This window comes from Schistocerca cancellata, chromosome 5 (genome assembly GCF_023864275.1).
Source record: "Schistocerca cancellata isolate TAMUIC-IGC-003103 chromosome 5, iqSchCanc2.1, whole genome shotgun sequence".
Lineage (NCBI taxonomy): Eukaryota > Metazoa > Arthropoda > Insecta > Orthoptera > Acrididae > Schistocerca > Schistocerca cancellata.
Window position 1 is genome coordinate 733,184,859 of NC_064630.1, and position 26,273 is coordinate 733,211,131.

At 41.1% G+C, this 26,273-nt stretch overlaps 2 protein-coding genes across 3 annotated transcripts in view; one reads left to right on the forward strand and one right to left on the reverse strand.

Annotated features, from left to right (window-relative positions):
• LOC126187538 (alpha-1,3-mannosyl-glycoprotein 4-beta-N-acetylglucosaminyltransferase A) overlaps positions 1-16,923 on the reverse strand; it is an 875,060-nt gene extending 858,137 nt beyond the window's left edge. For both annotated transcript variants that reach the window (XM_049928685.1, XM_049928684.1), the window contains exon 1: positions 16,763-16,923. The gene's annotated coding sequence lies outside the window, so the exon portion shown is untranslated. The remainder of the gene's footprint in view (positions 1-16,762) is intronic.
• Positions 16,924-17,019: 96 nt separating this feature from the next.
• Positions 17,020-26,273, forward strand: part of LOC126187539 (U6 snRNA-associated Sm-like protein LSm1) — a 43,243-nt gene continuing 33,989 nt past the window's right edge. Inside the window, exon 1 of the mRNA XM_049928686.1 lies at positions 17,020-17,229. Coding sequence (XP_049784643.1) covers positions 17,166-17,229 — 64 coding nt within the window. The 5' untranslated portion in view covers positions 17,020-17,165. The remainder of the gene's footprint in view (positions 17,230-26,273) is intronic.

Here is a 26,273-nt window from a genome sequence, read left to right on the forward strand (position 1 = left end):
GGTGTATTTCGACTTTATATATATATATATATATTTTAATAATCCGATACTCACATTAGAGTTGCAGTTCTGTCTCAAGGAAGAAAACTGGAAGAGACTTCCATACCTGACATCTGGCGATTACATCTTTACAATATTTTGGCTTTCACCAAGTTCTGAAAAGAACAATCTCAAAGTTTTTGTGTGATATGTTGGATGCTATTTACGATGCCCTAAAGACTACTTTAAAAGCTAATATTTTCAATGTTGACCCGCAAATCCTCTGGGCAAGCGTTTAATCAGCACTGAAGTTTGCAGTACTAAAATATACTGCTAGTACTGTATTTATTTCCACCATTTTTAGAATTAAGTGAGCTGCTGTGAAACCACAAATATATCTTTCATTGATTAAATAATACCTGCACACACACAAATTTTATCTGTTCATCATGTAATAGAAACATCTACTTTCACCACGTAAATTAACTATTATGTGCTCACAGTCTCATTGACAAGACCTTTATACACGGAAGCCGCACATCCAACAACTGTAACACAATAAACCGTATTCGCAACCTTGTGTTTAGGAGAGATCCTTAATGTGATGCATCATTAAAACTACATGTTTTCGTAATGGACACGTATAAAAACAAATGAAAAACGCCAGTTACGGAATGTTAGCCTCAAAGGTGGTTGCCATTTCTTACACTAATAGGTGTTGTGAGAAGGAAAGTGGCGTCACAAGGTCAAAGCATTTTTAACTTTGTGGAATGGGGTTTTTCCGATCATTTCATGAATTCCTAAAACTTGTCTGGTAATTCCGATAACTGAGGGCAGAGTCTCCAATACTCGCCATATTCTTTTCGAGAAAGTTATACTTCTTTTACATGCTTCCGGCATTTTTAAAATAACAAACGTCGCATTGCATTGCAGAGGGCGTCATGGTGTCCATCCCGTCATTGGCGCTTTAAATCTCTAACCTATCCTAACATCCTTGACCCGCCAAAAACTGACGGAGGAGATCGGACGTACCGTGACGAAGCTGTCGGCCCATGTTTTCGGGCGACCTCTGGTGACCGTTGTCAGTGCCTTTGTGAATGCAGCCTAAATTGGCAGCATGGAAAAACAAAAAGACGGTGGTAATCAGCATAGACTTCGCAAAACATGTATCTCTGCCAAATACTGCGACAAATGACGTTTATTTTAAGTGGCAATTTTCGATTTATTTGTTCAATATCCAAGTTCTTGGAACTGGCGAATCCTTTTTTTTTATATTTATGCTGAATGCACTGCGAAAAAGGATGCAAATTAAGTGACGTCATTCCTTTTTCCCTTTTATCACTCGTGCCTCGGACACTGAAGAGCTGTGTATAATGTACCCAGGATAGATGATCAATATCCATGGATATGGCAGGAAGGATCATTCGAAGCAAAAAAGTCCAGTAAACATGGGCTCTAAAATGCGTACCGTAAGAGCTATGATAACTTTTTCAACTGTGAAACAAATCTCGTCTACTAACGCTCTTTCCTTTCCATATTTTGGGAGAAAATAATATCGACCAAAACAAGATCAAACTGCTTAGTGAACGCACATCTTGAAGAGCTATTAGCACATTAGATGTGTTTCGCAGTAGCGAAGATGAACCAGTGCTCCTAGTTCTTGGGATATGCGCCTTAGAGACAGGCTTTTTCGCTTCGAATGGAAGTTTCTGTCATATCCTTGAATATCGACCATTCCTTCTGAGACATTCTGCATATTCTGTGATTTTGCTGGTGATCAAAGCAAAAACTTCACGGTCTTCCCCTTCATTCATTATGTAACTCTAAGTCAAATTAGTGGCCTGAAGAAGATAAAAATTAAATTCCCTGTGCATGGCCATAGAAATGTCGTAAATTTCAAGGTAATGATAGAAGCATCCTTGTATAAGCAATCTCCTTTGACTGATCAGTATTAATCAAGAAATGGAAAAAGCGATTTGACTCAAAGTACACTGCAAAATGCCCTTCCAAAAACCAGCCAATCTGAATGCTGCCACTGTCGTATGCTGAAAAATCGAAAAAAATACCACGGATGAATGCAAAATGGCATCACAATGGCACTATGACAATGTCAACCAATGGATGTGCTAATCATGCTTATAATGTTATGTTTAACTTCATAATTTCTTACTTGTCTAGCGCACAAAAACTTTGCAGTTTTCTGCTCGCTGTAATCTAAGTCGTACAATTCCATTTTTAGTCTAGATCTTCCAATTTCCACACTAAAATATAAAGATTCACAAAGCATGATTAAGTTTTTCCGTCCTGGTGTTGTGGAGTCCTTTAGTCAGCTGCCCCACAGCTAAATATACGATATTTGAGAACTATTGCTGTATTATCACAAACAAAAATTTGACAAACTGCCTATTGGCTTCCGTCTCGGGTTCTTCGGCCGACGTTCATCTAATGATTTTTCTGACGTTTCGCCAGCACGAGTGGCTGGCATTGTCAAAGCTTCACCCTCCATTGCCGGTGGTGAACTGGAGGCGAGCTCGCGGCCGCAGACTATATGTACCTGGCGCGCCAACGTCCGAGGGCTTCTCCACGGTCATTTCCGGTGCGGTTCTCCTCCTGCTACCTGCGACGGTCGTTCGCTGCAGTACGGGAAGCCAGGATCCGTTTACCTTAAGGCTTTCCTCCTTCTTGTTGAAACTGTTCGCGTGTTTTTGGATTTCTACAGCTTCTCTGAACAAGCGCGTGTGGCTGTAGAGAAGCACTATCACACGCGCTTGTTCAGAGAAGCTGTAGAAATCCAAAAACACGCGAACAGTTTCAACAAGAAGGAGGAAAGCCTTAAGGTAAACGGATCCTGGCTTCCCGTACTGCAGCGAACGACCGTCGCAGGTAGCAGGAGGAGAACCGCACCGGAAATGACCGTGGAGAAGCCCTCGGACGTTGGCGCGCCAGGTACATATAGTCTGCGGCCGCGAGCTCGCCTCCAGTTCACCACCGGCAATGGAGGGTGAAGCTTTGACAATGCCAGCCACTCGTGCTGGCGAAACGTCAGAAAAATCATTAGATGAACGTCGGCCGAAGAACCCGAGACGGAAGCCAATAGGCAGTTTGTCAACAAGTGGCCACGAAAGCCTCAACAATTTTGTAAACAAAAATTTGTCCATTCGTGGTTATTATGAAAATATTGCGTCTGTTTCGCTTGACTTACCTGTTTCTTTCCCCTTACGGAATGACGGTTGACTAAATTTTGGGAAATTACTTCATTCTGGGAACTCTCCGGACGCCATTAACGCTACTTCCACATTCGATGTACTCGAGATGTTTAATGTGTGAAATAAAAAGTGTTGTATGTGTCTATATATATTGCTGTAATCACGGTTCAAACAAAAGAACCGCATTTTCTCCAGTTTCATAAAAATTAACTTACCTTGTTCTTTTTCCACTCATCCTTCAATATTCTGAGGTGACCAAAGTCATGGTCAGCGATATGCACATATACACATGGCGATAGTATCGTGTACACAAGGTGTAAAATTGCAGTATATTGGCGGAGCTGTCATTTGTACTCAGGTGATTCATGTCAAAAGGTTCCCTTTCTACATGATTATGGCCACACGACGGGTATCAACAAACTTTGAACGCGGAATGGTAGTTGGAGCTAGACGCATGGGACATACCATTTCGGAAATAGTTACGGAATTCAACAGTCTGAGATCTAGCGTCTAGTGTGTGCCAAGAATACCAAATTTCAGGCATTACCTTTCACCAAGGGCAACGCAGTGGCCGGCGGCCTTCACTTAACGACCGAGCGCAGCGGCGCTTGCGCAGTGTTGTCAGTGCTGACAGACAAGCAACACTTGCGTGAAACAGCCGCAGAAACCAATGTAGGAAGTACAACGAACGTATCCATTAGGACAGTGCGACGAAATTTGGCGTTAATGGACTATGGCAGCAGACGACCGACACGAGTGCCTTTGCTAACAAGACGACATCGTCTGCAGCGCCTCTCCTGGGCTCGTGACCACGTCTATTGGGCCCTAAGCGACTAGAAAACCGTGGGCTGGTCAGATGAGTCCTCAATTTCATTTGGTAAGAGTTGATGGTAGAGTTAGAGTTGGTGCAGACCTCACGAAACCATGGACCCAAGTTGTCAACAAGGCACTGTGCAAGCTGGTGATGGCTCCATATTTCTGTGGGCTGTGTTGACATGGAATGGACTGGGTCCTCTTAAGGTAACATTCCGAGCGCAGCGACAGCGACAGGCGTCAGTTGACAGAGACAGGCGACAGATAGCCATGACAGCGACATGTTGTTGCCGTACCCAGCGACAGACTCTAGCCGCGCGGGATTAGCCGAGCGGTGTCGGCACGGTATCTCAGAGTGTTCGGTCAGAGGGATAGCTGTCCTCTGCAATAAAAAACTGAGTTAATAGATCAACAACGAGCTTAAAAGGGTGTCTTGCGACGTCCGCCCTGATCAGATGCAACGAACGAAAACGAACAAAATGAAATAAAAAAAAAGCGATCTAAGGCGTTGCAGTCATGCACTGTGTGGCTGGTCCCGGCGGAGGTTCGAGTCGTCCCTCGGGTATGGGTGTGTGTGTATATTTGTCCTTAAGACAATTTTAGGTTAAGTAGTGTGTAAGCTTAGGGACTGATGACTTTAGCATAGCAGTTAAGTCCCATAAGATTTCACACACATTTGACAGACTATACAGTGTGTCGTTCGAATTCGAAGACGACGGTTGTCTGCGAAAACATGTCGACTAATGAAATTGTGCGTTTACTTTTTGAAGAGGAGGAAGATGATGATTTGTTTTTGTACCAATATTTAAAGAGGAGACGCCCTGTTAACTCGATGTTCAAGGAAAGACGCAAGGAAGGTTTCTACATGTTAGAAAAACATTTACGAAGTAATGAAGAAAAATTTAGATCTTACTGCAAATTAAATAAAAAACAATTTAATTTTATTTTCAATTTAATTCGTGAAGAATTACAAACCAAGAACTGCAAGAGATGTGATTACAGTCGAAGAAAAATTATTCTTAACGTTAAGGTATTGTATTTGTATCGTCTTGTATCAAATTTTCAATTTCTTCTACACTGAAAAAATGTTCAAATGTGTGTGAAATCTTATGGGACTTAACTGATAAGTTCATCAGTCCCTAAGCTTACACACTACTTAACCTAAATTATCCTAAGGACAAACACACACACACACCCATGCCCGAGGGAGGATTCGAACCTCCGCCGGGACCAGCCGCACAGTCCATGACTGCAGCGCCTTAGACCGCGCGGCTCTTCTACGCTAAAACTGTGCTGTTCTTGAACAGGTGGTAGTGTCAAATCAGCAGGTACTTGAGGCGGGTATGCATACATGGCAACGGAATTGGTGGAAATAGAAGGCTTTGAAATTATGTAATCAGGAGTGCTCGCAGTTTGACTTGGGGAATTTGAGTGACATGAACTAGAGTTGAATGACACTTCGGTACTGAACTGCTGAACAGAAGAATCAGTATTCTCGGCTGCCATCATTTGATAGTTAATCAGGATGTTAAAAATTTCTTGCTTCGGCTTTAAGTTTGTAAATTTGTGGTAGCGAGCGCAAAACATCACCGATGTGACTGCAAAATGAATGTATTTCAGTATCATGTTTTTGTGTTATTTTATTAACAATGTCTGCCGACTGTCATCCCTCTTTATAAGTAATTGAGAATGGTATTGTCTTTTTTGTTTCGGCACCGTCGTTTAGTATTAGTAGCCTCAGTACTTCTTGTAGGTTGGCGGTCTGTAAGAGTTTCATTCGCAGCTCCTTCCTCATTCACCTCCCTGTAAGCGACAATACTCTCACTCCCACATTGCTCAGCAGTATCATCTCCGTCGACCCTGTCTTTCACCACGTTAGTGCCGCCAGTTCTATGCTGAGATGCGATCTCAAGAAACCTCAACTGTTAATATATTGTCCATTTAGAGTGCAGCAGATCCTGTTCCTGATTTATTGTTGCGCTTGAATCTATTGTAGGAGTCTTTAATGTGTTTCCACCGTCTTTTACAACCCTCACCTGTAACGAAAATTATGACATGCATTTTACATGTTAACACTGAAATACTAATCACAGTTTCTTACGTATGTCGTGTACATTTACAAAACACATATTGCCTATAAATAATGATAAGGAATTCTTTTTTTACTTTTTTACAGATTCATGGCTGCAGGAGAAACGTTTAAGTCTTTGTCATATGCCTATCGCATATCTGACGGCTATATCTCCCGGATCGCTAGGAAAGTTTTGAACCTATTGAGAACAAAACTTATGACAATAATCTTGCCCTCGCCAAATGAAATTACTTTTAAGCACATTGAACAAGATTTCTGGCAGAAATGGAATATACCAAACTGTGTGGGTAGTATTGATGGCATACATGTGCGCATAAAAACACAAAAAAAACAGCGGATCTCTTTTTTTTTTCAACTATAAACATTCAGCCGTATTTTTCAAAAATCCGTGATGGGGGAAAAAGATTGCCACAAACAATTTTAATTTCCCTGCATCTAAATGCCTTCCCAACACTGATATTTTAATGCCGCATTTCATAATTGGCGGTGAAGCATTTGCACTTAGTAATTACCTGATGAAGCCATACTCTCGAAGAGTTGCACGATTGGATCGGGAAAAAGAAATTTTTAACTACCGTTTGTGTCGTGCTCGTCGAGTAGTAGAAAGCGCCTTTGGGTTATTGTCTCAAGTATTTTAGAGTGTTTCATACACCAATTGCAATTTTACCAGAATCAGTTGATGACCTGATTATAACAGCTAGTTGCCTACATAATATTTGCGAGGTGCTTATCTTTAAGATCAACCAATTCCCTTCTATCAATGTGAAACACCGACTCAGTCAACAAGTATGATAAAATTGGCGCATAACGGAGGTTTTACAAACAGTGTTGGATTTGAGGTGAGAGACACGCTTAAACGGTTTTTTTGTAATACACAGGGCGGAGTACCATGGCAAGAGAATGCTATAAATAATGCTAATTGATTTTCGTTGAACTACCGTAGTTAATTTTACAAGAAACATACATAACGATATGTATATTTTTTTATTTACGAAATTAATTTGATTATATATCACGCTTGTACATACTTATATAAATGAGAGTACTTGGCCAATAAAATGTGTAGTTAAATAAATAATACTCACTGTTTTTATTGAGCTCCTTCCCTACAGCTTTCCATATACTGTCCTTCGCAAGTGTATTTTTGTATGCATCTAATTTGACGTCATGTAGCTGGGGGTTGACACTGACCAAATTGATCAGTTTTTCGTCTTCTTCGCGACTAAAATCCATATTTACACTCGGCGACACGCGACACTATTCTAAGAAATAATAAGAGACCAATAGTGTCACCGGGTGACACCTCTCTGTCGACTGTCGCTGTCGCTGCGCTCGAAATGTTACCTTTAATGTTCGGCTACTTGGAGACCATTTGCGGCCATTCATGGGCGTCATGCTCCCAAACAAAGATGGAATTTTTGTGGATGACAATGCACCATGTAACCGTGTCACAATTGTTCGCGATTGGTTTTAAGAACAATTCTGGACAGTTCGAGCGCATGATTTGGCCCCCCAGATCACCGGACAATAATCCCCTCGAATATTTATGGGATATAATCGAGAGGTCACTTCGTGCACCGGCAACACTTTCGCAATTATGGACGGCGGCTGTACGAGGCAGCATGGCTCAACCTTTCTACAGGTGACTTCCACGACTTGCTGAACCAATGCCACGTCGAGTTGCTGCACTACGCCGGGCAAAAGGAAAAAATGTTCAAATGTTTGTGTGTGTGAAATCTTATGGGACTTAACTGCTAAGGTCATCGGTCCCTAAGCTTACACACTACTTAAACTAAATTATCCTAAGGACAAACACACACATCCATGCCCGAGGGAGGACTCGAACCTCCGCCGGAACCAGCCACACAGTCCATGACTGCAGCGCCTCAGACCGCTCGGCTAATCCCGCGCGGCTTCAAAAGGATGCCCGACACGATTTTACGAGGTACCCCATGACTTGTCACTTCAGTGTACTGCTGTTATACTATGCAACAAAACATAACTTCTTTTATCAAAATTAATGTTTCATGTACACTTACAGACCATCACAGAAGATTAACGAACATCGATGGCATTTCTGTAGGCAAGCTAGAGGGTACAAGAGGGTAACAGATCTATCATTTGATCACAATGTGCCACACGAATTCTCAGCGGCGTGCGGGGAGAGGAGGTAGCGAGTTGCGCCCACCGATTCGCTGCATCTTGTTTGTGGAAGGGGAAGAAGTGATGCGATCGTGGCGAAGGGGGAGGGGGGGCACGTCATGCTCCCCTAACTCAGTACTGGCTCCACTCTCGTGCTTACTGGTTTGGCACGACGCGATAACGACTTCGTACCGCTACAGTACATTAACGATGGGAAAAACCGACCTCTTAAAAACGATATCGGTATTTTAGTTATGAATAACCGGTGTTTTTCGGCACTTTTCGGTTAAAACAGGGTTTTTCATTTTTCACAGGCAAAAACACTGGCACATCAATTTGCCATAGCAGTAGCGCTAAAATTTTTGGTTTTTAAATTAAACTTTTTTTAAAAGCGAGTAATGTTTATTCGCAAAATTTCCATTCCTTTGAAATATTGAGTTGTTATAGAAAGAGGGAAGAGCGATAAGTGCTATTTTAATTATGACGGCGAGAGTCAGAAATGAGCAGCAGACACGTGACATAAGAAGCGGTACAGCACTGCTGAGAGAATGGCCTTTTCGACGGTATGTATGTTTTCCGTGGAGTGTGCAAAACTTACTAGCTCGCTCCCCCCCCACACCCAACACTTCAGTTTTTCACTCTCATCGTCGGACGTAAGTTGTATTGCAGAATGACATGTCCCTACTTTCCTAGTATTTTACAAAGTGCAATAGCAATGAACTACAGTACTCCATTTGCTTTGAAAGATTAAAAACCGGAGGAGGTAAAAAGACGATGCGGCGAAGTTATCAAACGTCGTCGCCGTGCCTGTTTCCTCCATCGTCGCTGTCTTCTTTGCTGGAGACAATGAGACCAATTTCTGCTGCAGCCTCAACCCTCCTATCGATCGAGATCTCATACTTTGTACGAGTACAAAATAAATGCCCAGTCTTTGGAAGCGGTAACATTCGTCAAGTATCTGGGTGTGACTATTCAAAATGATCTTTTTTTTGTGAAATCTTATGGGACTTACCGCTAACGTCACTGTCCCTAAGCTTACACACCACTTAACATAAATTATCTTAAGGACAAACACACACAACCATGCCCGAGGGAGGATTCGAACCTCCGCCGGGATTAGCCGCACAGTCGAAATGATCTCAAATGGAATGATCAGATTACACAAGTAACGGGTAAGGCGAACTCTAGATTGCAGTAGAATCCTGAAACGATGCAGTCCTTCAACAAAGGAAATAGCTTACAATACCTTAGTTCATCGAGTCTTGGAGTATTGTTCGTCTGTATGGGACCCTTACCCTTACCAGTTGGATCTGATTCAAGAGATTGAGAAGGTCCAAAGAAGAGCGGCAAGATTCGTGACTGGTACATTTAGCCATTGCGAGAGCGTTACAAATCTCATAGAAAGTTTGAAGTGGCACACACTTGCAGATAGAGGCGCGCTAAACGGAAGGGGCTGCTCACTAAATATCGAAATCCGATCTTCACCGAGGATGTAGAGCATATATTACTACCACCAACTTTCAAATCGTGCAATGATCACCATTCAGAGATAAGAGAAATTAGAGCTCGTACTGAGGCGTTCAGACAGTCCTTTTTTCCTCGCGCGATCCGCGAGTATTTATTTATTTATTTATTTATTTAACCTGATCAGATTAGGGCCATCAGGCCCTCTCTTACATCGGACCAGTGTTCCACACATGCAGCATTTCACACATCAGAGTTACATCATGAACATAGTTTAAATGAGAAAATTAGCTTACTCTAGTGACAATATGAATAAAGAGTAGTGACTAAGACCTAATAAAGTAAATGCGGAAGTATTTTTACAACAGGTGCTATACATACAGATTATGATAAAAGCAATAATAATAACAGTAAAACAAAAAATCAAATAATAATCATAAACATGACTAAGACCTAATAAAGTAAATGCTGGCAGTATTTTTACATCAGGTGCTATACATACAGATTATGGTGAAAGCAATAATAACAACAGTAAAAAAAAAATCAAATAATAATGACAAACATGAGAATGATTGGCAATAGTAATGAAGGTTTGTGCAGATGTACATTAATATCTTGGTGTGTAAAGTAGATGTTTACTAGTATAGCGAGTTTTGGGTAAGGGAGATTTAAGGAGGGGGAAAGAGGGAAGTAATGAGGTGAAGTGCACTCATGTACAGAGGAAGGCATTACTGTTGCTTAAGTAGATACGTCATTAACTTTTTTTGAAGCCGGTCATGTTTTTAAGTTCTCTAACATAACGAGGGAGGGTATTCCAGAGTCGGGTTCCCGCTACTGTAAAGGACTTGGAGAAGGTGACTGAGCGATGCAGTGGAACGGAGAGGATTTTATTATAATGGAAACGTGTGTTTCTGTCATGTTGTTCCGACATGAGCGTTAGGGTCGAGGAGAGATATGAGGGGCAGTGTACATTTATAAGGCAGTAGATGAGACAGAGTGTATGGAAATCTCTGCGTTTGTCTGCACGCAGCCAGGGCAATTTTGGATATGCTGGTGAAATGTGATCAAAAAGTCGAACGTCACAGATATATCGGACACAGGCATTCGTGACCAGTTCTAGACGTCGGAAATTTTCCTGAGAGAGGCCTTGTAGGATAATATCGCTGTAGTCAATGATTGGGAGTATAAGCGTTTGTACTGATTTCTTTTTCAGATGGAAAGGGAAGAGTTTTTCATATTTTTGTAGGACATGAAGGGATGCTGATACTTTTTTGCACACTGCAGTTACGTGCTCTGTCCAATTTAGATTTTCATCTATTATTACTCCCAAACTCTTTGCTGAGGGAGAGAAGTTAATATTTGTTCCATTTAGGATAAGAGGTGGTACGGATTCCCGATGTTTTGGGCTAATGAGCTTAGAGTGACCAACAAGTACCGCTTGGGTTTTAGATGGGTTTAGTTTTAGAACTATGTCCTGTGCCCATTTTGACAGTGCATCGAGGTCAGTATTGAAATTTTCAATAGCTTTCTTGAGATTGCTTGGTTTCGCACTTAGATACAACTGAAGGTCATCAGCATACATATCGTATTTGCAATAGGTCAGAACCGATGACACATCATTGACATATAGAGAGAAGAGTATAGGACCTAATACTGAGCCTTGGGGAACGCCTGATACTACCTGCCGCCATTGTGATTTTATATTCCCAGACAGGACGCGTTGCTGACGAGACGTCATGTATGAGCGAAACCATTGCACTGTGCTTGGTGAAAAATTTAGACCGCTAAGTTTGGCTAGTAAGATGTCGAAGTCGACAGTATCAAATGCTTTGCTGAAATCTAAGAAGCAAATGATAGTCGCTTCTTGTCTGTCCATGGCAAGTTTCAGGTCATCTGTCACCTTTATCAGAGCGGATGTTGTGCTTCGATGTTTACGGAAACCTGATCGGTATTCGTCTAGTAGGTTGTTAGTAGTTAGGTAGTTGGTGAGCTGGTCATGGACTATATATTCTAAGGCCTTTGATAGTGCAGGAAGAAGGCAGATGGGGCGGTAGTCAGAGGGTGCTGCGGCGATGTCCTTTTTAGGCAGTGGCTTAATTTGCCCAGTTTCCAGGCCTCAGGGAAAACACTTGTGATTAATGAATCCTTGAAAATGTCTGTTATAGAGGGCAGTAGTTGGTCAATAATAAGTTTTACCATCTGGATAGTGACACCATCATGTCCAGTAGATGCTGATCTAATCCGCATTATGGCTTTCTTGACAGTACTGCAAGTGACGTGCTGTAGATAGAATTTTTCTTTGCTATAGTCGTTCATCCCCATGAAGTAATCAATGATTCTCTGTTTTTTTTTTTTGCGGATCAATTTTGGTTGTAGGTAATGTGAAGAATCGGTTTAGTTCTTCAGCTGGGACCATGAGATTTTCTACAACTTTTATTTTGCCTAAACAGAGACTACGGAGATTTTTCCACAGGATAGCTAATCTACATCTATTGTCAGCTAATGTACGGGCATGTCTGAGCTTAGCCTTTCTCACCGCTTGACTGACTTTGTTTCGTTTCTGCTTGTATACAGCATGATTTTCAGGTGTAGGGTGTATCTTGTATGTTCGATGTGCAGCATCTCTGAGATTCATGAGCTGTTTTAGTTCATCAGTCAGCCAAGGTGCAGGTTGCCTTTTTATTTTTCTGGTCTTTATTGGAGCATATTTTCATATAGTTGAGTAATTTTGTTAGTGAAATCCTGGAGTTTGTCGAGTAGGACAGAGGGGGGGCGGCAGGGGGGGGGGGGAATATGACATTGGCGCGAATTGTGCCCTCCGCCACCCATCGATTGGTGGCTAGCGGAGTATATTTGTAGATGTAGACCATCATTAGAATTTTTAAATTTTCGTTGGAAATCTACGTTTATTACTAGAAATACCAGCGATAAAAATCGGAAGCCGGTTATTTGAGAAACCTGTTATTTTGTGTGGTTTTAACGGTCGCGTTAAACTGGAGACGAAAAACAAACGAACATCGGTTGTTTCGACGATAACTACCATTCCTAAAGCACACATGGGTACTGTATTGTTAGATTGTCTAAGTTGGCAGCATCCGGGCACAAAACAAAACGGGTGTTTTGCTCGACGTCAACGCGCAATAGCCACTCACAGACGACAGATGGCAGCATTGGTAGAGGGGATTTATATAAAGCGTGTCGGGAGGGGGGGGGGGGGTGGAAAACAGTTCAGTCATTGTCGTAAACCGAGCGAATTATCTAAAGTCCAAAAGGCATGAGCATTTGCTTCCGGGCTAAGAGTGGAAGCGTTACTGAAATGGCTAAGTTGGTTAACTGTTTGCGCGCCGCCGTGGTTAAATTATACCACGCATGGCAAAATGCGCTGCCCAAAATCGGCACCAATGCAACTGTGGTGCACCAGGGTCCAGGGCTGGTTTAAGGCCTGAACGACACCACCCACTGCTTGGGGCGCCCAGCTGAGGGGGAGACTTCTGTATAGAATGCAGACCAATAAGCAGCGGTTGTTTGGGGGGGGGGGGGGGGGGTGATGTATCATAATTAATAGCGAAAACCAAGACGGATGAAAGTGTACGATGGAAAAGCAGAGATGAAGGGCGCCAAATGAAAAGCCGCTCGTGAAGAAATATTTTCTCCAGCCGGCTCTGCATGCGCCATAGATGACACGGGCGAACAGGTGTGCACCTGTTGAGCAACTGACGGCCCAGATGAACCAAGGGGCTACGATGACCACTGTCTCCTCAAGGGCTGTTCAGTGGATGTTGCTGCGTATAGGGCTCCGCAGGCGCCTGGTTCACGCAACCATGCTGACTGCTATTCATCGGCGACAGAACTGGAATTTGCGCGCCAGTACCGCAACTGGCGTACACAGAGCGGCCACAGGTTGCCTTTTCAGATGAACCACGTTTTATGCTCCATCGGACAGACGGCTGTAGGCGTGCGCGGCGTGAAACGTCTGAAAGCAAACATACAGCAAAAATCGTCCGAACGGTAGAGACACGAGGAGGCAGCGTTATGGTACGGGAAATGTTTTCGTGGCATTCCCTGGGTGATCTCGCATTCTGGAAGGTTCCCGCAGCACGATGGCATCTACCAGCAGGGCAATGCAAAGTGTCATGCGGCTCGCAGTGTACGTGCGTGGTTCAAAGAGCAATGCAAAGTGTCATGCGGCTCGCAGTGTACGTGCGTGGTTCAAAGAGCACCAGCATGACTTTATCGTACTCTGCTGCCACCAAACTCCCCGATTTAAGCCCAATCGAGACTGTGGGATTACCTCGATCGTACTGTTCACGCCAGGTATCCTCCACCGAGAAAAAAAATGGCTCTGAGCACTATGGGACTTAACTTCTTCGGTCATCAGTCCCCTAGAGCTTAGAACTACTTAAACCTAACTAACCTAAGGACATCACACAAATCCCTGCCCGAGGCAGGATTCGAACCTGCGACCGTAGCGGTCGCGCGGTTCCAGACTGTAACGCCTAGAACCGCATGGCCACTGCGGCCGGCTCAACCGAGAAACACAGGGCAGCTTGCCACGGCAATGGAGTCGGCATGGCTCCACAGCCCTGTCGGTACCTTCCAGAACCACCCTGGCACTCTAACTGCACGTCCGCGGTGCAAAATACGATTCACGCTTTTGACAAGTGGTCACACTGATTTGACTCGACTGTGTGTATACGGAACCCTGGTTCAGGATGAGGTGAACAAATAGACCTGACACCCTAAGGCTCATCCTGGCTTTCAACATCTATATGAAGCACAAAAAACTAATTATGCTCTTAAAAAAGCCAAATAACATCTACAAAAGTGTAATAAACATTTAACACCAAGTTTTAAACGATGGACTTCACACGAAAACCCAGAAAGCTTTCGCAAAATCCACAATGTTTCGCATACTATGGACTATGAGCTAGACAAAAATGTGTCTTAATGTTTTAGAAAACATTTCTTACCTTTCAGAGATTCTGCACAAAGGCTTTGCTGCGTTGAAACAATAACGTCTGCTCTACAACATCTTTGGTGGCTAGTCCAACGATCTGCATGTAGAACTAACATCTCCAAATCTCGGGTCGGTATCCAACAACAATGTCATCAACAGGGGGGAGACTGAAGGGGGGGAGGGAGCAGTTCTGCAAAGGTTTACATTTGTCTAGAGTTTAGGATAGCGCGAAAACGCAACGATGACAAAGGAGACAGCGTAATTTCTCATGAAAGGTGTGGCAATATAGCATTAGTTGTACAGCGATTGCTGAGGATATAGTATTTCTCATTGTCTAAACCCGTGGTTATAGCGGGAATATGATCAATCATATCTAGTTGTGTATGAGAAATTTCTAATGCATAAAAACTCTGTACTCCAGATTCCTGGAGGTCGGGGCGCTCGAGCGTTAGTGTATGATGTGCGGGGGTGGGGAGTCCGTCCCTCGCCCTTCGCCCCTTTCTACACCCCTTGCAAAGGGTCCATGCAACTCTCTGTAATTTGCTGGCAAAATTCCCTGAGAGTGCTTTCCTAGCAGACAAAAGAAATTTGTTGTTATATATAATGTAAGCGAAATCGTATGGTTCCGAGCCATAAAATACCGATATGTGATCGTTTTATAGGAAACGTGTCCCAAAGAACATAAATTATTCACTGACTGAACAATAGTTTGTTGGATTCCAGGGATGCTCTCTACTCAAAATGTCCATGCCATCTAACATTTTTGTTATGAAACTTTCTGCTATGTGATCCTGATACGTTCAATAGCGGTGTTGGTGTACTTTACACGGGAGAAAGTACTAACGCCGAACGTGTGGCACCCGCTGTAAAATGTATTCACTGTACAAATCGTAGTTGTACAACGGGCAAATGGTTCTCGCTTCTACGCCCACTGTAGCGGGAAACTAACGATTGTGTGAACATGGTACAAGCGCTGTTTGTACATGGAGGATTAAAAATGGTACTGAATACGCCATGATAACGACAACAATAAAGAAAAAAGAGCATTCTTTGTTTTTTCTTTAGTAATACTACCCTAAAAATGATGATTGTACTTCATATTGGGGGGGTAAACCACCCCAAGTCAAAGGTTTCTTAAGTTGTCATATGTAGTCATCTGCTACAAAGAAAAAGCGTTGGCTTTTTTAAGCTATTTTACAACGTTGTTGACGGTACTGGAACATCTTTGAGTGGATCAAAAAGCTCCATGAAGGACGATGCTAAAGGCTGATGAACATGTATTAAGAAACCGTGCGTGGGAACTTAACACTGAACATGCCGGTGACTAGCAGGACGTAGTTCGACCATTCCACTAAAAGTGAAGTACCATCAGAAGCGCTATTTAGTAGGATATTTTCAGCTGGAAAATGGTTATTCTGAACCCTCAGTATGGACCGAAAAAACTTAACTTTGTATAATAAATGCAAAACGCTCACCCGTTTCGAACATAAAAGAAAACTATGCACAGGTTGTAAAAATTGAGTTCTTTTAAAGTTTTGTCTTCAAATTATACCAAATTATATGCGAAAGTAATGGTTTTCTCGTTGGAGTAAATTAGTACGGTATTCCTGCGTAGTGCTGATGCCTCTTTTTACTTTGGTGCCGTTCCAGGGTTAATGAACGAATCACTGCGTGAAGATCTTTACAACGAGATGATCAGCACTCAGTAGGAACAGTTTAGACATACTTTGTACGGTGCTAACAGCTGTTCTGTCCACAGAGATTTCTTACGAGAGCAAGTGGCAAATGATCAAGAAAATAAACACTAAAAGCTATCTCACCTGTCTTCGTGAATCACAGTCATAGCTTAACGTAGGAATAGAATATTGTGCTGCAAATTTAAGAATAAAAAATATGAACAAGAATAACTCGACTATTCATTATTTAGTCTCATACGATAGTGGTCAGCCTACATCTATTTGAACGGTAGTTATTTATATGGGAGCAGAAGATAGTTCAGACAGTAACTACAGCTCTAAAGAACTCAAACTTTGAATGATGTATGTTTGGTTATGCATGCCGCTAATGTTGTCACTTGTCACAACAGGTACTTCGTTCTTTCCATCTTACCTGGAGTCATTGCCTCGGCTTCCGAAGATATTTCACATAATTTCAGCTCTATAAGTATTTGATAACTTGTAAAAAATACATACTTCAACCGCACAATTGCAATAGTAACACTACTCAACCTTGTTCACCATTGCTAAGTCAATGAAGAGCGCATTTCAATGGTTGCGCACCATCTATCTACTAAGGTGTGAATTAACTTCATCGACAAATAATGTATCCTTTGCGAAACCTATGTAGCATCTTTGGTTGTATGGTCCATCATTTATAAGCCATAATGTTTGGTAGTACGTGTGATTTGATTAGGGTGTGACATCAGGTGTTTGCTTCATGTTTGTACTTGTTCAACAGCACGCGTACTTACTCCCCACTGCTAATGTGACTGAAATATGAGTGTTTGGATAAAATGATTGAGCCTTCCGAATTACAAGTTGCTCCTGGCACCGCTACCCTTATTGAAGAACTTGACAGTAAGTTAACTCAGATTCGTATATAACGTACAGACACTATAAAGACATTTAAACGCTGCTACTGCATGTAAAAATAAATCAATAAATTAGCTTTACTTTCGCTGCGGAGCCATCATACGTCCAAAATATTACATTGAGGAATGTCGGTTGACACTCCACAGTGGTTGTCAAACATTGTTTTCGTCATTGAACTAGTGTTGTATATTAAGGAGAAACAAACAAAAAGGTTCAGATATCGTTTGCCGCATATTGCTCACTTTCCCGTCGTATGAAGAAATACTTGCATGACAGCATATTGGAAGTCTTTTTAGGTTTTTCTTCGGACAGACATTACGCTGCGCTACAGCCGTCAACTGTGTGTCTCCTCGTATGTTCTGCATACAATATAGTATCATCCACTCACCTTCCGTATGTTATGTTATCTTTAAGGTTCTTCCTTTGTCCACTTACGACCTTACAGCTTTGCTGGATTCAAATGATATGTAGAGCTAGGCCTACTGACTTCGTTCTAGTGCCCATTCAAGTGGCTGTATTTTCTGTCGACTTCCATTCAGACGTCATTACAATAACAATTAAGACTTCCATCCAGTGTGGGCTACACTGTGATTTGCTCTAGTATTACTGCAAATATTCTTCAGTTAACTAGTGTAGGCCGAAACTGTCGTTGTTTTTCGAGGCCTTTTTCTTGCTATATATTTTGTTGAAACTGAGTGTTCAGCTTTATCGAAATTTACAACCCTAAGCAAAGTGGTACCTAATTTCTCTGTTCTGTAATTTGATGGATTGTAGTGGCCCATTGTATTTGTTTAAGCAAACCTATACCCTTCCTTTATTAAAATCTAATGTTTGTCATAAATTTAGACAAGATATAAAGAGACTACCAATCTGCTTCCTTTCTTGTAAAGTAGAATGTTTGAAGTATTGATTTAAGTTGTGGAAAATTTTCACCCTTTGCAGACATGCTGTAACAAATTTGTAAGATCATTTTGTATTATTTTCCCCTTAGATTCCTATTGAAACACTATGTGCAAGCACCTTTCTTTTGTTAATGCCTCCAGTGTGTGTATATACCTCATTAGGCATTGCAGAACTGGAGTGTGATTCTTTTTATTAATAACTGTGTTTGTGATTTCTCTCTCGAACTGTGCAAATATTCAAAGAAATGTTCGAATCCATGTACAGTTTTCTCTGTTGAAACTCCTGGCAGATTAAGACTGTGTGCCGTATCAAGACCCGAACCTTTGCGTTTTGTGGGCAAGAGCTCTACCAGCTGGTCTATCACAAACTGTTCTCACAGCTGTACTCCCCTCAATACCTCATCTCCTACCTTCCAAACTTCACAGATGTTCTCCTCCACATAAAGAGAACTTCTTTGAAATTTGGAAGGTAGGGGACAAGGTGGTGGAAGTAGAACTGTGATAACAGGTCATGAGTTAGCCATGGGTAGCTCAGTTGGTAAAGCAGTTGTCCACAAAAGGCAAAGATCTCGAGTTTGAATCTTTGTCTGCCATACAGTTTTAATCGGCCAGGAAGTCTCATATCAGCATACACTCTGCTACAGAGTGAAAATTTCATCCTGGAATTTTCTCTGTTGTTTTTTTCTTTCAGATATGACATGCTGCAATTACAGGCCATTTGTACTGTAGGCATATGACACATTTTTTCCGTTTTGTGATGTGCACAATTTTGGGTCAGCAGAAGCATCTGATTCCACCCGTCTGCTTTGACCCATGATGTAAGGATGTTGTGGTGTGTGACGTCATTATGGCGTGGAGTTTGAGTTGGTTGTTTTTGTTGTCGTCGTCTTGTTGTGTTTGATAGCACCCTGTGTGTGTGTGTGTGTGTCTGTGTGTGTGTGTGTGTGTGTGTGTGTGTGTGTGTGTGTGTGTGTGTGTGTGTGTTTGGGATCGCTGACCTACTTTGCAGCGCCAACATTTGTTGGTGGTAAGTAATTGAATTTTGGGTCAATTTTTCTCGAGTTGTAATGTTTTGTATATTTATTGTGTATTGAATGTGTTTTAATTTATGTAGGGATGTTCGACTTTTGAATTTTTGAGGTGTTGTGGTTTTGTTTTTTGTAGTTGTAGGCGGTGGTCTTTTTTGTATCAGTAGTTACGATTGACCTGTATAGATGAAGGGAAATGACCGTTTCCAATTTTCATACTTTTTATATGTAGGTATTGGTATTTTGGTATCGTCAGCTGTGGTGAAGGGAAATGTCTGATTCCAATTTTCGTAGTTTTTGCTGTAGGCGTTGGTGTTTTGGTATCTCCAGTTGTGGTTGACCTATGTAGGTCAAGGGAAGTGTCCGATTCCTGTAGATTGTGTATTTTTTTTCTTTGTTCGTCATCTTGTGCGTTTTGGAATCGTGGATATATATATATATATATATATATATATATATATATATATATATTTTCCCCTGTTATATTTAGCCTGTCCCCTCCCTAAAACCCCCAATTTCCTGCAGCTACCCCGTTAGTTTGATTGTATTTTTGGAGGGAGATGTTATTGTCTTATTTATACGTATTTTTGTGTTTGTTGCCGTGTGTATGTAGTGACATCATAGACGCCATATTGGAGAAACTTAGAATAGCCATTTCCGCCATACGGATGATGTCATGGGTCAAAGCAGACGCGTGGAATCGGACACTTCCGTAATTCCACAATTTTACATTTTTCAACATTTAAACCTAGATGGTACTCTTTTTTACTACATCAAAATCGATCTGAAATTTGTGAAGCTTTTTTTCAGGCAGTACTTCAGTATAGATAACTGCATAATCTGCAAGAAGTCTGAAGCTACTGCTAATATTGTCTGCCATGCCATTAATATACAACACGAACAATAAGGGTCTCAACACATTTTCTCACCGAGCGAGGTGGCGCAGTGGCTAGCACACTGGACTCTCATTCGGGAGGACGACGGTTCAATCCCGCGTCCGGCCATCCTGATTTAGGTTTTCCGTGATTTCCCTAAATCGCTCCAAGCAAATGCCGGGATGGTTCCTGTGAAAGGGCACGGCCGACTTCCTTCCCCGTCCTTCCTTAATCCTATGAGACCGATGACCTCGCTGTCTGGTCTCCTTCCCCAAACAACCAACCAACGAACCAACACATTTTCTTGGTCTACATCTGTAAATTAATTTTAATCCAAGATAACATGCTGCATCCTCCATACTGAGGGAGTCTCAAATTTCACTTGTTAACCCTATGACCTTACTTTTGATGATAGACATAGGTGTCGTACTGAGTCAAATACTTTTTGGAAATTGAAAAATACTGCATCCCTCTGATTGCCTTGATCCACGACGTCAAGGTATCAGTTGAGAAAAGTGAGACTGATCGTCTCGGACCTGGTGCTAGTTGGAATGGTGGTCATTCTGTTTTAGACACCTAATTGCATTTGAGTTCAGTATATGTCCTAAGGTTATAAAACGTAGATGTCAAAGATATTGGATGGTAGTTTTGTCAACCACTTCTTCTGTACTGCTTGTAGACAGTTGTGACCTGAGCTTTATTCCACTAGGGACAGTTGTTTGTTTGAAGGATGTACCGTATATTGTGGTTAAAATGGAGGCTAACTCAGCCAAAAATTTTGCATAGAATGTGGTAGGGATTCCATTGGAGCCTTGGGCATTGTTCAGGTTTAGTGATTTTGGCACATCTTATTAGTAGGTCAGAAACATTGAAACTCAGTTGCTCAGATTTATTGGCTAGCTTTGAGATTGTCTCCTCGTATACTAAGGTACCTGTTGTTGACACCTTATAATTGATTAACAGTATGTTTGAGGGAGGCACAATAGCATTATTTAAACGTGCACTAACCTCCACTTAGTTTTTATTTGAGAACCAGTGTTTTGAATAGATTGACAATGCTGTCACATGTAACCCTTTCTCACCCAGAATAGCTAGTTTATTTATGGAGGATATTGAAGAAAAAGAACTCAACTATGCAGTTTTAAAACTCTACATCTACACTCTGCAAACCACCATGAGGTGCATTGCAGAGGGTATGCCCCTTTATACCAGTTATTAGTGTTTCTTTCTTGTATGGAGTGCAGGAAAATGATTGTTTGAATGCCTCTGTGCATGCAGTAATTATTCTAATCTTATCCTTATGATCCCTTTGTGAGTGATATGTAGGGGGTGTAGTATACCATCAATTATTAAAGCAGATTCTTGATACTTTAACAGACTTTCCTGGTATAGTTTATGTATATCTTCAAGAATGTTCTAGTTCAGTTCCTTCATTATCTCTGTGACTCTCTCCCACAGATTAAACAAATCTGTGACCATTCTTGCTGCCCTTCTCTGTATACGTTCAATATACCCTGTTAGTCCTATCTGGTACAGGTTCCACACACTTGAGCAGTATTATAGAACTGGTCTCACAAGTGATTTGTAAGCAAGCTCCTTTGTAGACTGATTGCACTTCCCCAGTATTCTACCAACATTTTGAAGTTATATCAATGACACATTCATGGTGAGAATGATTTGGTGCAGTTTCTTGAACACTGTAACTCCATTCGTCAAAGTACCAGGTTTACAGTGGAATGGGAGATGAAGGTTTGTAGATGTATTAGTTCGATGTTTAGGAAATTGTGTGTACTGTAATTCCGCCTGTAGTCAGAATAATGAAGAACCATTAACTGGATATGATCTTCCACCCTCTGACCAAGGTAGCAACTTTTCTGGGATCTGTAAAAAAAAGGAACTCATTTTTAAAAAGAAAGGTGGGTATTTATGTAAGTCTTTGTCATTGTGGTAAAAGATACATAGCTCAAATGATCTAAATTTAATAATTAATAGCATAAATTATAAGCACAGTGGATTTGCTAACTTAGTGCTTTCTGTGTTTTATTATTAGACACACACAGTTTTTTTTTGTGATCTGTGACTGATGGTATTGTTGCCAACAGTTGTATAACTTGAACACATGCACAGTGTTGTCAAGTGGTTTTAATTCTGTCATAAACTCATCTTCTACATGGCTGCACAATTATTGGCTGAAATATCAGAAAAAGAATTATTTCTATCCTGGATGGTCACCTCTAAGAGGATGGAATAAGTTTCAGCTGATTCTCAACATCGCTGACACTAATATCTATTTACCTTATAATTACATTGATACAAGAATTAAATTGGATAATTTTCCAAGATTTTTCTTCATTAAAGAATATTTGAAAATGCAGTTCAGCATTCCTGCCTTTGAATTGCCATTTTTAATTTCATTTTCTGTGTCATTTGTGAGGGTGTGGACACAAAATTGGATGAGATGTACAGCCCTTCTGTAGGACCAGAATTTCTTAGTTTTCACAGAGGTCTTTTGATGCCACAATATACACAGCTCCTTTGTCAGCCAAATGGATTTCATTTAGCATTTCTCTATCTAAAGCTCTATGCTGTGTTTACACCTATTGTGCAGTACTCACAGCTCCTTTACAAGTTTCTTCACAGAGAATGCCCCTTCTGTCACGAACTGTTGTACTAGGTGCACATCTACATCTATGCAGCACAAGCCATCTTATAGTGTGTGATGGAGGGTAATTTATCACTGCCATTTCCCCCTTTCCTGGTTTGTCAACAATGGTTCGTTGGAAGAATAATTGCTTAAAAGCCACCATGTGAACCTGACTCTCTGTGACTTTACCTTTGTGGTCTTTTGCATGATATACACTGTAGGAAGCAATATGTTACTTGACTATGGTATCAGTTATAAAGAAAGCATCCTGTGGCTGCAAGGATGATTTTATAATTTTCTCATTATATTCAGTCAATTCTGGGGCTGGCAGTTCCATCTTCAGATGTATGTGTGCAAATAGGAAAATTTTCCAAAAATTACGTCATGTCATTGGATATACAACGTAAAAATGTTTCTTGTAAAGTACGTGTTAAAAGTTGTCAAGTCTGTAGGTCATAAAACCAGGGGAAAGCTCTTTTGCTTGAGCTGGAAAATATCTGAAACAATAGTCACTCATTGCCAAGACCAATAATATATTCAGTATTATTTTCTCTCTTTGCAATGTTAATGTCATTATGCAGTGTAACTGCAACACTGGGGATAAAAGAATGTTGACCCAAAAAGAAAATAAACTAGAATTTAATCATCTTTTCATAATGTTAATGGTAGCTGTAAATAAAGTTCTTGTAATTTGGTGGGTGTAGCTCGGCATCTTCAGAATAATGATTAATGTTGTCAACTTATCTCGCTCTGGATGCTTTTGAAGCTTCACTGCAGATGGTGTTTCCTGGAAGTTTGTTAAGTGAAAATGGGCCAGAGAGCTGCATGATTCCAAGTAATTGTGTAAAGACAGTTGTTGTGTCAGGTGTACTATTTGCTACTTGTCAGAGTCCTCATCTAAATCTTACATTGTAGTTGCCCCCCCCCCCCCCCCATACTCCCCCTCTTACGCTCTTTCTGTACATTTTATAACAATCACTACAGTGTTACATATAGAAAACTCGCCAATTACAATTACAAAGTTATCAACAATAACAAAAAATATTGTCATATAGCAGTTACAAATGAAATACATTGACTGGGATACCAACTTAATCACAGTTCTTCTGATTTTAAGGAGATAGAAAAATGGTTAGAATAAACAGTGATTATTATCTTTTTGTTAATTACATAGAAACTACTCCATCCCAGATCTTCCTAACATGTTTCTGGTTTCAATTATGTGTACATTATTTTTTTATGTGAACAGAATTTCAATAAATATTTACAGAAGTCCAAATAATCACTTTGTTTACATCACCAGAAAGACTTTGTTTTATGAGTTTCAGTAATAACTAAGTAATTAGATGTTGTTACAATTAGCAATTGCATAATAAGCTGATGGTATGTTAATTAGAGTTGTTACATGTTTCAAACATCATAAAAATAGTGTTTTTGGTGTGTCTTTCATTATCTGATTGTTCATAACTGAGCAATTCTGTAACTAGACAAATTGATTATACATATTCCTAGCAGTGGATGGATGTGATACTGACAAGTCCTTTGACATGATGTTACTGAAAATTACATTTTGATGTCCAGAAGGTGAAATTTCCTATATGGGTCTTACCTAACGATTCAACAGTTCATTAAGCAACATGATTTGGCATAGTGGGTGAAAAATAAGTTAAATTAGTTCTCTGGAATCATATGTAGAATGATATGTAAATTTGTTACATTTTGTTGCTAACCGGTTCACAGTTGAATGAAAACCAGTTATAGTAGGAGTGTGTAACAACTCTTTACAAACAGCAAACACTTATGGTGTTGACAACAGCTCTCTATACTGCACACAGCTGAATATTAATCTGAAAGGACACACAGATCTAATAAAATACTCTTTTATGCTCCATAGCCTACATAGTTTGTGCATAAAATTCAGTGAATGTTCACATGTGACCTGTTGACCTGTGAGAACATCATACGATAAAATAGAAGTTGATGAAATCACTAGAATTATCTTCTTTGACCCATGGTCATAGAAAGAAAAAATTAAGACATTAGTATTTTCTTTCTTTCATGTCAAAGATCATTACGTAATGTTAGCAACTTACGTTTGGTTAAAATTAAAGCATATTTGCAGTGGGAATATAGTCTTTAATAATATAAAAAATTTATGTAATTCAAAACTTTTATGATGAAACTGATTGGACATATTATGAAAGGGTACCAAGACAAAATAAAACATAATTCTGTGCCCCTCCCCCCTCCCTGAAGATATAATAGTAGTTACTAGGTTAATGTCTTACAACATAACACCATTTCTCATAAAGTATGAGGTGTGTTCAGTAAGTAATGCAACACATTTTTTTTCTAAAAGCAAATTGGTTTTATTTAGGATTCCGATACACCATATTATTCCTCACTCTTTTGGTTACAAAATCTCATTTTTCAACATAATCTCTGTTGAATGTTATGGCCTTATGCCACCTTACTGGGAGGGCTTGTGTGACCACATGGTAACTCTCTACTGGCCGATGTCGAGGGCAACGTCTTGCTGCATCAGTAACCTCCCCATCATCCACATACTGCTTCCTGCAGAGTCCACCCTTCACTGAGCCCAATAGATGGAAGTCAGAAGGTGCGAGATCTCGAATGTGTGGTGGATGAGGAAGAACAGTCTAACAGTCTAATTAAGTTTTGTGGGCACTATGAAAAACATTCAGTTGTGCAGTGAGGTGTTTGATTTGATCTGTCAGTCACCATGAATGATAGTTTCCGCACGTTCTCGCATTGCAGGAGTGACAGCCGTGTGCACCTGGCAAGTACACAGGAGATAAAACAGGTTTGTGCAAGCTTCTTGCACTGAAGACTTGACATCTCACCAACAACACACCATACTTTTGTCCCCAGGGAGTCCACAACTCTTTTGTGGATACATGAGTGGCGAGCACAGGATCTCGAGCTGGTGCAGTGCTCTTTCCTCTCCGGGCTGCATGCCTCCCCTTTCTACATCCCTCCCCATCCCCCCTCCTCGCTTCTTCCCTTCCTCTTCTCCCTCTCTTTGGAAGTATGTTTTGTGCCTATGTCCGGAGACGGATGCTTATGACTGTAAAGACGTGGTTTCTCTTCTTTTCTCTCTATACTGGAAAGTCTCTGTCCTCATTTCGTCCTTCTCTTTTTCTTGATTCTTCTCATAACCTTCTTCTCCACTGCGGTGTTTGAGACCTCTTCTCTTCTTTCCTTTTCTTTGTTCCTCCCTTTTTCTTTTTTTTTTCTCCCTGTGTGTGTCTAAAGGCCAACCCACACATTCCCACATTTAGCTGGTGATGGGGCAACACGTAATTCCCCTCCCCGGTAGACAAGTAGGACACGTACATACCATGTGGTAAAGGCCAGGCCCAGGGAGGGGTGGTTACCCAAGCTGGTACTTTCTGAACATGTCAATTGGTCCCTCCGTCTGTTTCTCGGGAGGTGTGGACAATCACCTAAGCCGGGAGTGCACTCAGAGAGGGCCCCCACTGGGAAGGAGTGTGCCATCAGAGAGCCGGTAATCATGGGGGACACTTTTGCAATGGTTTCCTCTACTTCTACGACTTCT